This window comes from Bubalus bubalis, chromosome 14, assembly GCF_019923935.1.
Source record: "Bubalus bubalis isolate 160015118507 breed Murrah chromosome 14, NDDB_SH_1, whole genome shotgun sequence".
NCBI lineage: Eukaryota > Metazoa > Chordata > Mammalia > Artiodactyla > Bovidae > Bubalus > Bubalus bubalis.
The window spans coordinates 19781360-19799557 of NC_059170.1; the positions used below are offsets into that span (position 1 = coordinate 19781360).

The 18198-nt window shown below is 34.1% G+C and overlaps 1 protein-coding gene across 3 annotated transcripts in view; it reads right to left on the reverse strand.

The window, feature by feature from the left end:
• Positions 1 to 85: 85 nt before the first annotated feature.
• ITCH (itchy E3 ubiquitin protein ligase) overlaps positions 86 to 18198 on the reverse strand; it is a 99010-nt gene continuing 80897 nt past the window's right edge. For all 3 annotated transcript variants that reach the window (XM_006048070.4, XM_045162622.1, XM_045162623.1), the window contains 8 exons: positions 16477 to 16636; positions 16080 to 16213; positions 15189 to 15329; positions 11079 to 11199; positions 10541 to 10645; positions 8464 to 8560; positions 4995 to 5067; positions 86 to 2680 (listed from right to left, as the gene is read on the reverse strand). In XM_006048070.4, the coding sequence (XP_006048132.1) occupies positions 2581 to 2680; positions 4995 to 5067; positions 8464 to 8560; positions 10541 to 10645; positions 11079 to 11199; positions 15189 to 15329; positions 16080 to 16213; positions 16477 to 16636 (931 nt within the window). In that variant the 3' untranslated portion in view covers positions 86 to 2580. The remainder of the gene's footprint in view (positions 2681 to 4994; positions 5068 to 8463; positions 8561 to 10540; positions 10646 to 11078; positions 11200 to 15188; positions 15330 to 16079; positions 16214 to 16476; positions 16637 to 18198) is intronic.

The window sequence follows — 18198 nt, forward strand, 5'->3', positions numbered from 1 at the left end:
AAGGTCCTTCCCTCCTCACCCAGGCTATGTGAAACGCTGCCTTCCCCAACCTCCCAAAAGAGCAGAAGAATAATAAGGCAATTGCTCATTTTACTTTGTTTTTATTTCAACATAACATGCAGTAAAAAAATTAACAGGATTTATTAGCATTTACAATGCTTACAAAGAAAAAGGACTCTAAAAGCAATTTAGTTCAGATTTAAGAAATCGCTCTAATTAAACACTTACAATAAATGTATTTCCAAATGATCAGTTTGGACCAAAATTTAAGATAGCATTTGGTAGATATTTATGTCTGCTGTCTATCTGCAGTATTTTTATATAACCTCTGATTCTTGGGATATCCAGCCCCCATTTTCCTAACACAGCAGGGAAAGACATATACATGTGGCCATTTAAATTAAAGGAAGAAATGGAGTAAGGGAGATCCCAGGCTGCAAAAATATATACAAGCATTTACCTTTTCCAGAACTAAACATTTCTTCCATAAAAATATTAATAGCCAAGCCCTATAGAACTAGGGCCGGGACTACTTCATATATAACTATTCTGTATTTTAAAAATATAGGGCAGAAAGCCTTTTGGATGATATTTATACATTTTCGCACAATATTTCTAGGTCCCTAAATGAATCATCAAGCATGTAGAACAAAAAAGTCTACTTTCTTACATTATCTCTTAATTTAATCTCATAAATCTCTAGTAAATATTGTAGGTAACTACATTTCAATATGAGCATTCACCTCAATAGGAAGTCTTTATAGAAGGTTTAATCTCCATAGCCATATATTACCAAAGTTCAGACATATAACAAATGGGTAGTTGGCAGACATTCGCTCTGTAAGACAAAGCAATAGTGTTTTTTGCCCCCTACCAACAAAAAGGCAGAGTCACTTTGAAAACTAGGGCTTTTAGAGACCATAGTACATTTCCTAGACTATGTAGAATAAAATCAAAATAAAGATAGGACTGGGGGGAGCCCAGTCTCTCCCTTTACACTAACGACTTCTGGATGAGGCAACCCTTTCACTCACATGTCTGCTTTATGATGGCAGTGTTTTAGAATACAGATATACAAGTTAAAAAATGTTTTTGTCGTTGTTTCAAGATGTAAAAGGAAGAGTACTTAGGGACAAAACCCCCCATTTCCTTTCCAAATAGAACAGGGGTTTGCTATTTGCTTATTTTTGGCTCAATGCTACTTTTTCATGCTATGCTACTGAAACCTGCCAAAGTCCCTATTTCATGAGATATTAGGTTATGAGTTCAGTTATGATAGGCACTCAGCTGGCTTAGGCTTTTTCCCACTGTCCTCTGACAGCAGTCATCTTGCTAAGTCTAAGCAGGCTAAGTTAAAAAAAAATTACCACAGAGAAGGTCAAAGTGCATTAATCAGTTACTAACAGAGCAATCTAATGTTAAATAGTCATGGGAAAAACCTGTTAAAATTGTTAGACGTGAACAGAAAATTCAAATCAGGACAAGACAGAATGGAAGTAACTATTATAACATTTGTCAGATAAATTGTCAATCTGTGAAGTTTTAATTCACACAGACAATACATTTCTGTGGTTACTAGAAATGTATTGCTGTAAATGCATTTACTCGCTTTTTTAACCAGTACCACAGCTCTTCCTCCCTAATGAAAATGAAAATGATTTTATAGATATTTTCATTGCCCTCTACTTGGATTAGAAAGCACTCTAATTTGAACTCCTTAGCAGGAGTTAAATGTAACTGGAATTGTTGGATTATGATAAAATTTAAAGATGGAATTGATATACAGGAACATACAAAAACTGTCAATGGCCTTCGATAAATTCACCCAAATTAATTTCAAAAATTGGCTAACTTTTCTCTCTACAGTGAAGGCAGCATAGTGTCAGTATTGTTTGTGAAGTTTAGTATTTGCGAGGCAATTAAAACAATCAGATTTCTAAATGAAGTCATTTGCAGACCGGGACCAACTTCTCCACAAAACTACTTTGTGGAGAGATACAAGAGTCTAGCATCTCTTTTCTAGGGATAACATCAAATGATGCATGGATTTCATGCTCTGGAAAGGAAAAACAACAGTCAGGCCAGGCTGAAAGAAGAGGGAGAGCACAAGCCGGAAGTTTGCTCACAACCCCAGAAGCTGGGCTGTTTTAAACAAATACCTCTTTCCATGAGGCTTAATGGGTAGATCTTACATATTTTAGTTACCATGGAAATTCCCTGCATATTTTCAGAATCTCTAAAAGAAAAAAAACCTAAGTGAGACTTCTGAGACACATACACAAATTTTTTGTTAAGGAAACAATCTAGTGGAATAAGACAAGGCAGATTTCATTGCTGTGTTAATCTCATGGTAAGTAAGGTTTATGACTAAGTCATTTGCAGATCTGATTTCTGAAAACACTGAGAAGAAACCCAGAATCACTGGGAGATAAATCTCAATGATAACATTAATTTAATTACACTCAAGGTAACTCTCTAAACAGTCACAGTCCAATTTTACAAGTGTGCAATAGGCAAAGAAGGAAAAGGACAAACGTTGCAAATAAATTCTTGTCCTTTGGTGGTGCAGGCTCTCAGAATTCACTCTTGTCCAAAGCCTTCTGTTTCTTCAATAGCAAATAACAGCTTTTCCTTCAGTTGCTCATAGCTCTTGTAGGGTGGCAGGTCCAGGCGGTTAAAACTAAAAGTAAGAATTGTTACCTTGAGAAAAGGATATATACTAACAATGGTTTCAAAGCCAGGCAAAATTAGGTTGAAATCTTAGCTCCATCACTGGGCTCTTGGGCACCTGTTTTATTTTTTTACTTTTCCAAGTCTGTTTTTTTCTTTGGTAAAATGAAAGTTAACAGTATTTACCTCTCAGGATTCAATAAAGAAGAAATAAGCATATATAGCATAGTACCAGATGCTCAATAGGTGTGTAGTAAAATGCCAGTCCTCTTAAACTTTCCCATTTACTCTATAATCAAATGTGGTCAGCAAACGTTTGCTGTTTGGGCTAGATGGTAAATATTAATACTTTAGGCTTTGTGGGTCATAGGTCTCTTATCAAAAGGTTTTAAATATACCCCATTAACAATAAAAATATTTTCTGCTCTCATATCTAATATGCTGGTCCTACTGACTTTCTTTTATTCTTAACTGTGAATTTTAAAAGGTATCTTCTAATTTGGGGGCATATTAAGGACACTTTCACAAGGTAACAGGCAGTGAATCTGCCCTAAAGCCTTGGCCTTCTGCTATAGTTTTAGGATAAGGTGCAGGTAGACACTTGGCGGGCTTCCCAGGTGGCTCAGTTGCAAAGAAGCTGCCTGCCAATGCAGGAGACACAGGTTCGATCCCTGGGTGGGTCGGGAAGATACCCTGGAGGAGGAAATAGCAACCCACTCTACTATTCTTCCTGGGAAAATTTCATGGACAAAATAGGCTGGAAGGCTACAGTCAGCCCATGGGATCACAAAGTGGTCAGTCATGACTGAGCACTCACTCAACAGATATTTGGTAACAGAAGAAATAATGTTTCCACAAAGGGAAAATAAATTTACAGTTATAGAAATGAACAAATAAAAACATGGAATTTGAAAAAGTAATGAGACTAGTTTTCATGCATGACTGAGATAAGCTGTTCACAATAATGTAATGGCACAGTGTGTTCCAAGTTTAAAAAAAGGGACAAAAGGTCAAATCAAAATATATGTGTACAAGATGAGTGTAAGAAAATCAACTGTATCTCGATATACTAGCAATGAATAATCTTAAGTGAAATTAAGAGAACAATTCCATTTATAATAGTTTCTTAAAGAATAAAATACTTAGGAATAAATTTTTCAGAATAAAAGCAGGACTTACGTGATAAAAACTACAAAACACTGTTGAAATACATCAGACATCTAAATAAAGGGAAAGACACCTGATATTCATGAGTCAGAAGACAATACTGTTAGGATGGCAATACTCCCCCAAACTAACTAATCAATTTGTACCATAATCCCAGCTGATCTGTTTGCAGAATTGGACAAGCTGATCCTACAATTCATATGGAAATCCAAAGGACCCAGAAGAGCAGAAACAATCTTGAAAAAAAGTTGGAGAATGCATATCTAATATCAAAACTTACTGAAAAGATATAATAATCAACAAAATGTTACTGTCACTGTGGACAAATATTATAGATCAATGGAAAAGAAGTGAGAATTCAAAAATAAACCCATGTATTTATGGTCAACTGATTCTTCAACAAACATGCCAAGCTGTTTTAAAAAGTCGTATTAATGAAAATACAGAAGAGCACACAAGAGCATAAAAAGGGCAGCTAGGAAAAATACACAAATGTCCGGCAAGGTCTATATATGACTACTGAAATGTCTCACAAAATAAAGTGCAGATATTGTTGGCATTACACTGAATTCCAACATTTTGTATTTAAGATTAGGGTTTTTAGTTTTGTACATTTTTGGAAATGTGGTTAAACTACATTTATAATAAGAAAACATTATTTCTGTCACTATGCTAAGAGTATCTCTCTCTATAGCTACCTAGATTTGATTTCTTCCTCTGCCTACAGAGAAATGTTAAAGTGTTTTCTAAATATCACATTTCAAAAAAAAAAAAATGCAGTGATGAGAAAAGGGATTAACTGTAAATTGGTAACAGAGATTGTTTTGGGGTGACAGAAATACTCTAAAACTGGATTGTAGTGATGGTTACTTCTTTGAAAATCTACTAAATATTACTAGATTAAAATGGGTAATTTTTTTGTTACATAAATTATATGTCACTAAAGCTGTTAAAAATAATTCAATACCATGGGGAAAATATTTCATTTCTAATTTGTAACATGCTTTAGTATATACAAGATAAGTGAGAAAAGGCTATTTTCTACACTTTTTAAAATTTTTATTTTGGAGTAGAGTTGATTAACATTGTTGTGTTAGTTTCAGGTGAATAGTAAAGAGTTTCAGTTATACATAAACACTCTTTCTGATTTTACTTACCAGGTATGACTTCTAGGCAACCAATTTTCTTTCCCGACTTTTTCAATGCAGAACTTCTGTGGCCCATTGCTCCCTAAAATAGAGTGAAATCATCAACAGCTTGATAGTGTAATGGTTCTCAAATTGCTATCCCCAATTCAGTTGTATCAGTATCACCAGGGAACTTAACGAATCACAAATACACAGGCCCCAACTGAACTGAATCAAAAATTCTAGGGGTGAGGCTCAGCAACAATATTTTAACAAGCTTCCAGATGATTCTGATGAGTACTCAATTTGAGAACCATATTGTTAATGCATGCTAAGGAGGAGAAAATGCAGTTTCATCTACACCCCTTAGCTAGAACACCAGAATGCTGTAATTAATATCTCACATTAGAAGGCATAAAAAGTTTAATTTCAATTTTAAACAGGGAAACTAAAACTCACTGTCTTATAAAATTTGATTTAAATAGAAAACTGTGAAAACTTTAGAAAATGTAAACTACCTAATGAATTCAAAGGTCCTGTGTAGGGTGTGCTCTTACACACTTTTTACCCAATTCTTGCCTCTCATTTATCTTGAGTCGGCTGTTAATGGTTATCTTTTAGTACTGGTTTTCTCAAAACATCACTGCTGCCCCTCAGCAGCATTTATTGGTGGTCACAATTGGAAGTACTACTGGACTTTTGAATAAGACAGCGCCAGGCACACTTAATGTTCTGCCATGTGTAAAATAAGTCAAGCCAAAGAATTTTCTCATGTTCCACTTGACTAAACACAATACAAATATAAATTGGTAGTACTTTTGCATCTACTAACACTGAAATGCTTTCTTAAGTAGTTATGTGAAAAGCCCAGTATGGTCATTATGAAACAGGATAGCTAAAATAATAATTTAGCTTGAAATTATCAGTTTATGTACTGCACATTCTCTCAATATATTATAACATTTCTAGCCACACAGATGACAAGTTTAATAGTGCTAATTAGTATATAACAGTAGAGTCTGGATTACTTTTAATAGACTGAATCAAGTATCAAAATAGAGAAATATGAAATGAAGGATTCACAGTGAATTTCAATGATAAAGGCTATTTGACAAATAATATCAGTTACCCTGGATGCTTTCTAAAATTTTATGGACTTGTAAGACATCATTTGTAAACATAAACTGAAATTTTAGGCTGTCTATTGTTTTCAATCTTACTGACAACTATCCCTAAACCAAACAACCTTCATATAGACTCCTGCACGTTTATTCCTATTTTTCAACCTATTTCAACTTTAAAAAGGTCTGAGGCCTTTTAAATATCAGAGCCTTGGCTTATACTGGAATTCCATGATTAGACATTATACTTTCAGTTCTACCTCATTTTTCCTCTACTTTAATCAGCTATATTTTGGCAGGTATATTATCCTTATTTCATTTAGGCTATTTCCCTCTTTTTCTTACACGTATTTTTTTTGTCTATTATTTTTTACCTTTTCTATCTGTTCTTTCATATTTCAGTAATTCTTATATACAAAGAGCTTCTGACCTTCTCTTAGATCAGCTCATTTAAACAGGAACAACTTTTTGTGTCTTCTAATAGCTTCCCAGATATACATGTACTGAAATAAATATAATTTCTTCATAAATCACTTAAAAACTTCTAGATATTAGTTAGTGTTATATTCATATATTTTTTGGAGGTTGTAGATACATTTCATATCTACTAACTTCATTATATAATATTAAAGATATAAATATGTTACAAAAATGGGATATTAGACCTGATAAGGTCAAGATCCACCAGATTTAATTATTATATACTTTACTCTTACAACTTTCTTTTCCTATACTGGGTGGAAGGGAGGTTAAACTAATTGTCCTCTAAAATTTGATGAATCACAATTTCACTGTCTTCCAAAAGTATCCTTCTGTATTGCTTCAGACTACTCCACCCAATCCTAATATTATTTCTAAGAGCAGACCTAGTTCTTATTTTTTTAATAATCAAGTTCCCAGTTTTTATTGAGACACTTGTAGCAATTTTTTTCTTCCTTTTAGTCACTATACCTTAACCTCTCCAAACCCCAACACGGTCTCTCTTTTTCAAACTAGAGAGCATTCTCAAAGGTGCCCCTCTCCAAAAATGTACTTAGAAATTATCCTTTTTGAGACTTCTTTCTCTGCAGCACTAGATAAAAACTTTCCTTCTATATTGCTTCGGAGAGACTAAAATATTTTTCTTTTTTACTCCCTGGCCTCTCCTCTGCCTCTAGGGTAGTCCTATCTCAACCCTAAATACAGATGTTTTTAAGCATCAGCTCTCTATTCTTTGTATTCTATTTCTGCATAAGCCCATCCATTCTCACAGCTTCACTGCTCTTATGAGCCTACTTTCTCTCTTACCTCTAAACTTAACACCTGTAAAACTGTCCTCTCATTGAAATTTTCTACTTGATTGTCTGACAGTCACCTTACACTTAGCAGATTCCTTACACTTCACAACTTCTCCATGTTGCATAAAATGTAAGCATTCTTCCTTTATATTTAATCTTCTAATCAAGTCTTATTTCTACCTTTGGAACTCCTCTTATTTCTACTTTTTCCATCCCTATTTTCTCTCTTAAGATCAGTTTTTTATCATAGCTCTAATGGTTTCTTCCTATTTCCACGCTTTTCTATTTGCATGCTCTACTATCAAGTCTTCTAAAATGCAGCTTCAACAAATTCTATCTTCAAAAAGCTCCCAGAGCTTCCAAAACCCTAAGTAATGTCCAAATTCTTTTGGTCTGGTTTTTAAAGTCTTGAACTGGTTCCACATACTATCCAAAATCATCTCCTTGATCTACTTATTTCTTTACCTTTTGGCCATGCCACAGGGCACGTGGGCTCCTAGTCCCCCTGACAGTGATCGTACCTACGTCCCTTGTGTGGGCAGCGCTGAATCTTCACCACTGGACTGCCAGGGAGTCAGTCACCTACTTGATTCTTTAATTCTGACTCTCTTTTTCCAGCAGACTTAAGGATTCCAACTTCTATCCTCCCATGCTACTTGCATATTGTTAGTGTTAAATAAAGACCTGAATTTACTTATTATTTAATCACAAAATATTCTTATAGTCATTCATTTCTAAACAACATACAATTTAATCAGTGACTACTATGTGACAGGTACTAGAAATAAAAAGATGGAAGATATGGATCTATATCTCAAGCAGCTCCAGGTATAACAGGGAAGAGTGGTAAATAAGTCATTAAAATATAATACAAACAATAGTGCCTGGCTCACAGCAAACACTGAAATGTTTGCCAAATGACTGAAAAATGTGGAGTCTAGGCTAAGAATTAAACATTTTTGAGATAAGGATTACAAAGTGATTTAAAAGTTGACACAAATCCCGGTTAACTATATCTAATGAAGAAAATAGCTATACTTTGTTATTTCTGATATACTGTATACACATTAGGGTAACAGCAGTGTGATCCTGTAGACATACCCATGAGGTCAGCAAATCCTCCAACTGGCAGTCGGCAGGTCCCAGTAACAAACTGCAAAAGTCGCATTCTCTTCTCATTATCGATTTCTTTAACAAACTGTTAAAAGCACATTTAAAGAGATACATAGGTCATATGCGTTTAGAATACTAAACAAAAAAGGAAAAAAGATCATTTCATATCTTAGTTGAACTGCGAGGGTCAGATGCACCGGAAAATGCACCTATCACCGTGGGTGGTAGGGCTTCTCCCTGCTTGTCAAAAGCCCCACTCATCAGCCCCCTCCACCAACACCAATCCTAGTACCACAAGCTTATAGGTAAAGAGAAAAGAAGAGTGCCCTGGGCTCGAGAGCACCTTACTTGTGCAGCCTCAAGATCAGCTCTTCTAGGGCACCCCTCCGTTTACCCCTAGATCTGCCTGTCCAACAGACATACATGTGGTTACAAAGGACACAGAGTTTGAGTTAGAACAGACTTTTTGGTTTTATGAACAAATGAAATTAAGCTCACAAATTCTGACCTGGATATATCCCAGGAATGTTCTTCTTTCAATGTTCTTAATGTTTTGGTGTAGCTATGTGTTGCCAGAATTATGTGGCTTTTAACTCCTACAACCCTGACTCAAAGCATTAAGTTTCTAGAGAATGCTTTCTAGCCTGCAGCACAAGCATTTTGGCTCAGCCAAATTTTTTGTAAAGAATTTCTATCTTACTGTACTAACTTATAGAAGCTTGGTCATTTCAGCTTACGAGTTTTTTTCTAATTTATTTTTAATTGAAGGATAATTACAATATTGTATTGGTTTCTGGCATACATCAACATGGATCATCCAGAAGTATACAAATGTCCCTTCCCTTCTTATGAGTTTCTTTACATAAAAAGCAGGCATTAAAAAAAAATTTTTTTTACTGTGGTTAAATATATATAAAATAAAAATTTACCATTTTAAGTATACAATTCAATGACATTAAACACATTCACACTGTTGTGTAACCATTGCCACCATTTCCAGAACTTTAGTTTACCAAACAAAAACTCATTTCTTTAAACTTACCTCCTTGCTTTTGCCTTCCTTCTCCCCTGTCCTTGGTAAACTCTATTCTACTTTCTGTCTCTATAAATTTGCTTATTCTAGATACTTCATGTAAGTGGAATCATACAATATTTGTCCTTTTGTGGCTGGCTTATTTCACTTAGCATTATATCCTTAAGGTTCATCCATGCTATAGCCTGTGTTAGAATTTCCTTTCTAATGTTGGACAATATTGCATCGTATGTACATACCACATTTTGTTTATCCAATCATCTGTTGATGGACATTTTAAGTTGCTTCCACCTTTTGGCTAATATAGATAATGCTGATTATGAACATAGTTATATGGTAAGTATCTGAATTCCTGCTTTAAATTCTTTTGGGTATGACCGAAAGAATATATTGTTGAACCATAAGATAATTCTATGTTTAACATTTTGAGGACCCACCAAACTGTTTTCCATAGTGGTATACCATTTTATATTGTCACCAGCAATGTAGGAGGAATCCCAATTTCTCTACATCCTTACCAAGGATGAATAACTTTCACTTTTTTTTAATAACACCTTAAATGGGTGTTATTAAACACCTTAATGGGTGTACAACTCACTTTCATTTTGATTTGCACTTTTCTAATGATTAGTGAGCAATTTTTCAGATACTCGTAGCAGAAATTTTTGAGGAGACACCATTATGATTCCAAACCAAGGGCCTCTAAGTTCTAAACATTAAATAATTCTTAATGAGATACGAATAATGAAAATCATACTTCAGACAACTCTATACAGTCCTCAAAGCATTTAGATCAAATGCAGGGGAATGTTATTATCTGGCGTTATCTTATTCTCTAGGCAAAGGTGCAAGGCGTGTGTTGCTTACTTGGCAATAGTCAAAGAATGTTGTATTCACTTATTACAATGCATAGAATGGAATGAGGACCCTGAACATACTGGTATATTTTATTCTATGACTCATTTCCATATGTGGTAAGCATTTTCTACAAAGTTATGGTTTATCTTCCAAAAGAAAGAAACTGAGACAAACCTGCCAAAACCACATGATTTGTTTACTTGTCCTGGTATAGTGACGGTAGATGGCATGTCTTTGCCAATCATTCAAATCAATCTCTTGCATCCCACATAAAAGAACCTTTAGGGATAAAAAAGACAAATAGTTTCTTTAGGTAAATGTACAACCTATATAAAAATACTAGACATAGATAAGACTAATATTAAACGATTTTCAAAAATTAATCAGGAGGCTTTAGCTAAAAATGTGTGTGTCAAGAATTTCATCAAAATTTTAGCTATATTACTTATAAAAGTTGAGTTTCCATGTTTGGTATCATATATACACATATTCAGGTGAATAAGTTCCTCACTGGGCAGAGGTTCTAATACCTTTGGCAAAATTTTATATTTTTGGATAAATTAGAGACTTTTAACTACTGGGGATTCTTCAGAAACATACTGCCAGAAGAAAAAAATATTACTGCCATTGGAAAGATAGTGAAGTGAGTTGAAAACAGATACGTGAAAGCATTATTTACCAGCATGCCTCAGAGGAAAGGAGAACTCATTACCTCTAATTCCTTTGCGTCGAAGTACTGTAAATACTGCTGGGGAAGAATTTCATTAAAGCCCTCAAAGAAAGCTTGCGTCTGTTCTTCAACACCACGAGACAATCTCCATTCAGCTACCATTCTGGTAAATAATTATAAAAAAAGACTATGAGGAAGTTTAGATTTTACCTTTAAATTTTGAGTATAAAAATAATTTTTAAAAACTTTATTATGAAGAGTGTCAAATACATATGAGTAAAATAAATGAACCCTATGTACAGATATCTCAGCTTCAAGACAATACCAATCTTATTTCATTATGCTTCTATCCATACCCTAGACAGCATGTAATTTCATTTGAAACTAGTATTTCAGTATATATTTCTATTAGTCTCTTTTTAAAAAACAAACTACATTTCTATCATCACACAAAAAAGGTTACAATAATTCCTTTACATCAAATATTCAATGCTCAACTTCTACTGACTGACTCAAATTTTTGGACATACTGACTGTATCAGATTCAATTTTCTTCTAATTTTCATCTACAAAGACACATATCAATATGAACAGTCAAAATCCCACCAAATAAAAAACTTTCTGCTTTGTTACAGAATGATTTTAATGAGCAAACAAACATATTTTAGGCATTTGATTACTTGATGACAATTTCAGACAACACAAGTTCTAAAGTTTATTAAACTCTGAAATTTTGGAAAATAGCAATGCTGGTTGTATTGGACTAATCTCCCTGGTGATTATAATTACAAACACTGGGCAAATTATAGATATCAAATGTCTGAAGGCATCAGAGAGAAACCAAAGGCAGGCAGAAACTGGTGGGGACAAGATTCTTGAAGGAGGCTGGCACTCTGGAGCAGAGCTACATTTACTACACTTTTCCTCTGAGGGCACTGACCAGTTTACAAAGAGCACAGGAAAATGAAACTCAAATTAAAAGCAACGGTATCACTGGGCTGTGGAGATATAAGGTTAACAGCTTAAAGCTGCCAAAGCAGCTACAGAAAAATCCCTGAAAGAAAAAAGACAGAGGGTGTTCTGAAATCTGCACTTCAAATATACTTCAAATCCTTAACCGACTCCTAAATACACATGTGCAAAATGATGAGATGCCAGGGAACCCTGTCCAGTGAACAACTGGAGAGTCAAAGACCCAAGCAGAAATTTTGGTAGTCACCTAGTGCTGTAGAGACAGAATTTAAATTTAATTCTCACAAGTTACATGGAAAATACCTGGGCTTTCCACTGTAAGGACTATGGAACCATGTTCTAAGGAATAAAGAATATGTTTTAGGATTAAAAGCAAAATGGAAATACAGGAGCTCCAGCAAGCATCCACAAAATGAATGTGATCTGTCCTTAACTTTTTGTCAAAACAAAACTCAATATACTTCAAAGAAAAAAAAAAGAATTCAGAGTCTCTACCATGTATTATCCATAATGAAAAAATGACTACATGTGCAAAGAAGCTGAAAAATGTGACTCAAAAGAGAAAAAAGTCCATAAATAATAACTGGGAAAACTGATAGCCCAAATGTTGAAGTTAGTAAATACTTTAAAAAAACTAGTAAAATGTATTAAATAATTTAGAGGACAAGATGGACAAACTGTATGAAGAGATGAAGATTCTCAACACAGAAACTCTTGAAAGAACCAAATGGAAATTTAAGAATATCTGAAATGAAAATTTAATTGGATGAGTTTAAGAGCACTATATTCAAAGACAGATCAATCAAAATGGCCCAAACTGAATCACAGAGAAAATGAAAAAAATACAAACACCATCTGGAATAATATCAAAGGTTAAATATACATGTAACTGAAGTCTCTGAAGTATGAAAGAAGGAACCAAAGGAAAAGGAACATCTATAGAAAGAACAAAAATTTTCCGTAACTGCTAAAATGGCATCGATCACAAGAAGCTTACAAAATGCCAGAAAGGATAAATATAAAAGCAATCACAATTAGATACATCAGAGTAATAATGCTTAAAAAACAAAATCTTTTAAAAGCCAGAGAAGAAAGCATATACTTCATCCAGAAAATAAAAACAATGGCTCACATCATCAAAAACAGAAGCCAATAATGGAATAACAGCATTGAAAGAAAGTGCTAAAAAAAAAAAACACAAAACTACAAACCTAGAATTCTAAATCTAGTGAAAATATCCTTCAAATATTGAAGGTCACATACAAGTATTTTCGGATAAAAGCTGAGACAATTCACTGCCAGCAAGCACACATTAACAGAAATGGTGAAGGAAGTTTTTAAAGCTGAAGGGAAATGATCCCAGGTGAAAAAAAATGTATCTGCAGAAAGAAATGAAGAAAACTAGAAATGGTAATGTGAGTAAATATAAAAGACTACTATTCCTTAATTTCTTTTAAAATATATTGATTTCTTAAAGCAAGAAAATAGTATTATGGAGTTATAAACATCAGAAATACAATGATAAAAATAGCACAAATGGCTGAAGTGAGATAAAATTACACTATTATGAGCTTCTTATAATATATTAGTATATTAGTACAATGTTACACATATGAATGTAGCAGTATAAAATTAATTAAAAGTGGTAAGTTAAGGATGTATATTTTCATTAGAACAATCATTAAAAAATTAAAGAGGTATAGTGAAGAAAAACACCAAAGATATACAAAAAGAAAACTAGAAATTATTAATACAAAGGAGGGCAGGAAAGGAGGAACAAAAGAAATTGGGAAAAAGAAGAAACAAATAGCAAGGTGGCAAACTTAAGTCCAATCATGTCAGTAACAACATTCAACTTAAATGTACTAATTGCAATTAAAAATAAAGATTATCAGACTGGATAAAAATAATAAGACCTAAGAATATTCTGCTTATAAGAAACATACTTTAAACAGAAAGACAAAGGATTGAAAATAAAGCATAGAGGAAGATATGTCATGCAAATATTAATCACAAGAAAGCTGGAGAGGATATATTAATATTTGAAAAGTAGAAAAACAGGCAAGAGATCCAGAAGCAGGAATTCAAGCAGCAGCAGTTATATGAAATCTCACCTATATCTGACAGAACTGGTGCTGAGAATATGTGAGTGAACTAATAACTCGAGACCAAAAGTATGAAAGCAAAGCATAAGAGAATACACTAAGAAAATCATTTTACTTAAAAATTTTACCTGATCTTTCAATATTCCCCACAAAAACATCTGCATATAAAATTGAGATTGTTTTCAATGCCATGATGTTAGACGGCATAGTAGTTACAGAACTGGTATTTAAAAGGGTAAGCCAACACTGCTTCTACCCTTCAAACTTTCACTTCTGGAGAAAAACTGAAAGGTCTATCTGTTCAAAATTCTTTTCTATTACTTTATAAATCTTCATATTTCTGGTTACACTGAAATATACCATAAAGGGGAGATGAAACTCACCAACATCCACTAGACTAATTCTTTGTAAGGCTTACAGTTTGAATTAACCTTCATGGTAGTCCCTCTACCCTGCTGCCTCAAGAATCCATCCTACCTTTCACGTGCTTTACTGTCAGACTTGTTACAAAGAAATTTATACTGTCTATTGAACTTAGTCCTTAATTTCTTGTCACCTGGCTTCTATATCCACCATTGGGCTATAGTTCTAACTGTTATAAGGATTATTGTAACTTTTAGCCACCACATTGTCTAAAGGTTCATTTTCCTTGGCTTCTGAAGTACAGGACATGGCAAAGGGGCTACTAATCCTGAGCTTCCTGACGGAACCACACACTATGGCAACTCTATTCACCATTTGTGACTTGTGCTTTCCATCCTGTACATTGCTTCCAATAACTTTTGCTCTATTTCTACATAACTGAATGCTTCCCAAACATCAAGTCTCAAATTAACTATCATCAGATTCCAGTTCCATGATTATAACGAGATAAAGCAATGTCTCCTATAGTATTTGTTTCTCTCAATGTACTTACAAGATAGGAAGTGGTGAATTGTGTCCTTAATAACATACAATCAGGTTTGATAATAATTAGTATAAAGACAAATAATACTTTTTGAAATACTGTATACTAGTACATATATAGTCCAACAGAAAGGCTAAAAACTATGCCAAAAAGAGCATTCTCTCTTACCTGATATATTCCTCTTTATTTTCTTCTGTTACAAGAATATTGCCACCATTGGGTTTCAAATCATGACTCTTGATTTCACCTAAGATTTCTTTATCAACGGAGAAATACATTTCCAAACCACACTCCTCAATATTGTTTTCTCTGCCCAAATAAAGTAACAGTGTTACACTAATTCAATCATTTAAGGTTCTTTTTTTAAAACTAAAGGACTATGTTCTTCAGTAATTAATGTTTTAGTCACTAAGTCTTGTCCAACTCTTCTGCGACATCATGGATTACAGCCTGCCAGTCTCCTCTATCCATGGGATTCTCCAGGCAAGAATACTGGAGTGGGGTGCCAATTCATTCTCCAGGGGATCTTCCCAACTCAGGGGTCAAATCCTTGTCTTCCTGCATAGGCAGGTGGATTCTTTACCACTGAGCCACTTGGGAAGCAATATGTTCTTCAACAATTATTGTTAAACTGTAACATCAGAATAACAAAGCTGGAACATGATGCTCTAATAGTCATATCTTGCCTAAGATTTTTGGGTATATTTCTATAAAAATAATCATACTGAATAATGAGACAGATATAACGTAAATCATGTAAATTCAGTAAACCAATTACATGCTTACAATCTGAATACATTGCCAACACTATAATGAAAGCATACAGACTAGAGACTTCCCTGGTGGTCCAGTGGCTAAGACTTAATGCAGGGGGCCCAGGTTCAATCCCTGGTCCGGGGAACTAGATCCCACATGCTGCAACTAAAAGATCCCACATGCCCCAAAGAAGACCAAAGATCCCGTGTGCCACAACTGAGACCCAGCAAAGCCAAAGAAATATTTTTTTAAAAAGAAAAACATATAGATTATATTTTGATAATTAAAAGGAAACAAACTTACTTAACCCAGATGAGAGAATTGTAAAATTCTGGATCAATCGATTCTAAATCCTTCAGTCCAACTGGTTTATTCAAGATACGCTTATAGAATGGCAAAGAAAAACCTGTGTCTATGAATTTCCCATGGAACAGAGCCTATGCAAGAAGAAAACAATCCATAATTTTATAACAGTCAGTATTTCAGAATGTTAAGATGAGTTCTTCAGTTAAAAGACAAATAAAACAAACTCCCCATCATACAATCTATTATGGAATATTTCTAGGAAAAGGGAAGATATAAGAACCCAATATTAAGACATGTCTTAGTGATGAGAAAATTTCAAACGAGAAAGTTAAAGGCACAATGCTTTAGTATTGCTGAATTAGCAAAGTAAACACAGCTCTCCACTTGCACTTACCATAGCAATAAACCTGCCAATAAAACGAAAATATTTCAGGTGATCTGGATTGATGTAAGAAGCGGGGTTTATCTGCAAGCAGTAGTTATCCTTCCCTGCATATTCAAACAGGCAATACATTGGGTTCAACACCTCATGTGACAAAAGAAAGAACCATTCTCTGAAACCAAAAGAAAATTTAGGGTGAAAAATCTTGTAAGTAACCATACCAATAAATCAAACAGAAGTGCTATAAAGCTCTCAGGAATCTATACTCCTCACGTGGTGATATTTCTCTAGTCTCACACTGATTTTTACAGCTTCTGTACAAACCACCATCTATTTTACAAAGATATTTACACATTGCTTATTTCAAAGAATCTAAGACATCGTTGACTTTAAAGACAACATTATTTGATGAACCAGTAAAAAAAATTTCCAACTGTAATACACATCTCAGTTTCAGAGATGTTAAAATATGAAAACTGTAGTCTTAGAATCAGTGAAATACTAAACATAGGCAGGTTTAAACTTCACTGTTGACCCATGTGGTTAGAGTAGCTGAAACAAGTCTAACATTATTCCATTCATGTCCAAGCCCCTCAGTGATGCTCATTAAGTGCTACTGCTCTCTTAAATATGAAAAAACTTCCAATATCACAGAGGCAATAAAACACTTAATTCAAGCTATTTATTCATTAGAAAAATACACTGAGAAGCTCTAATTCAAATGCTGTGAAAGTATCAACCAACACTAACGTAAGATTATAGTTACTAACTATGTAACAGGGGTGAGGATCCGGCAGAACAGCAGGCAGAGTGAATCTGGGGCAATTTATCAGTTCATGCCTGAGATGTCTTTTTTTGTTGATTTATGGCCTGTGGTGGTAATCCTGCTTGTACTTAATACTACTAGTTAATTTTCTAGCTAGGAATGAATGATTACCCTCCTCCTGAATTATCTTTAAACAAAATTAAATGTTTCTACTCATATTTTTATTTACCTGTGATTACTTCATACATTTTGAAATACAAACTTTGAAACAAAACCTAAGTAAAAACAACTAAAATGTAGTGACCAGTTAGTGACTCCACAAAGACTCAGGGTCTGAAGTAGGATATTAATAAACTATATTTCTATACTTTACAGCAATCCCAGAGAAGCAGTTATGATCACTCTTATTATACAGATGAAGGTAGTTGCCCCAAGTCATACTACTAAGTACAGAAAAAGGATTCAAACGCAATCTTGACTTCAAAATCCTTGGCTTTTTGTAAGGCCACTGATATGCAAATTTTTAACCCTGTATAATATATCATTATGGAATAAGCAAAGCAACTTGCTGCTTGAGTCTGTCTTCCAGGGTTTGATTAGAAGCTTCAACATTAAGAAAGAGAATTTAAAATTTCAAGTCCTATTTTATATAGCCTTCTATACTCTCAAAACAGATATATATAGATATAGATATAGATATAGATATAGATATATACACTAAACTCAGCTGGGAACTGGATGACTATTATTTCTATCAACAGTCTGTGTTGGGGAACGTGACCTGAACACTCTAGGGCCTTGTATGTTTTACAGAACAGATATGATGCAGTCAACTGAACACTGGCTTCTAGTTCGAAGATGTGAAACTTACATCCAGGCTCTACAACTTGTTTATGTGTCTCTGGTGACTCTCTATACCTCATTATTACCTGGAAAATTCTCTCACAGAATTATCCTGATGAATAAAT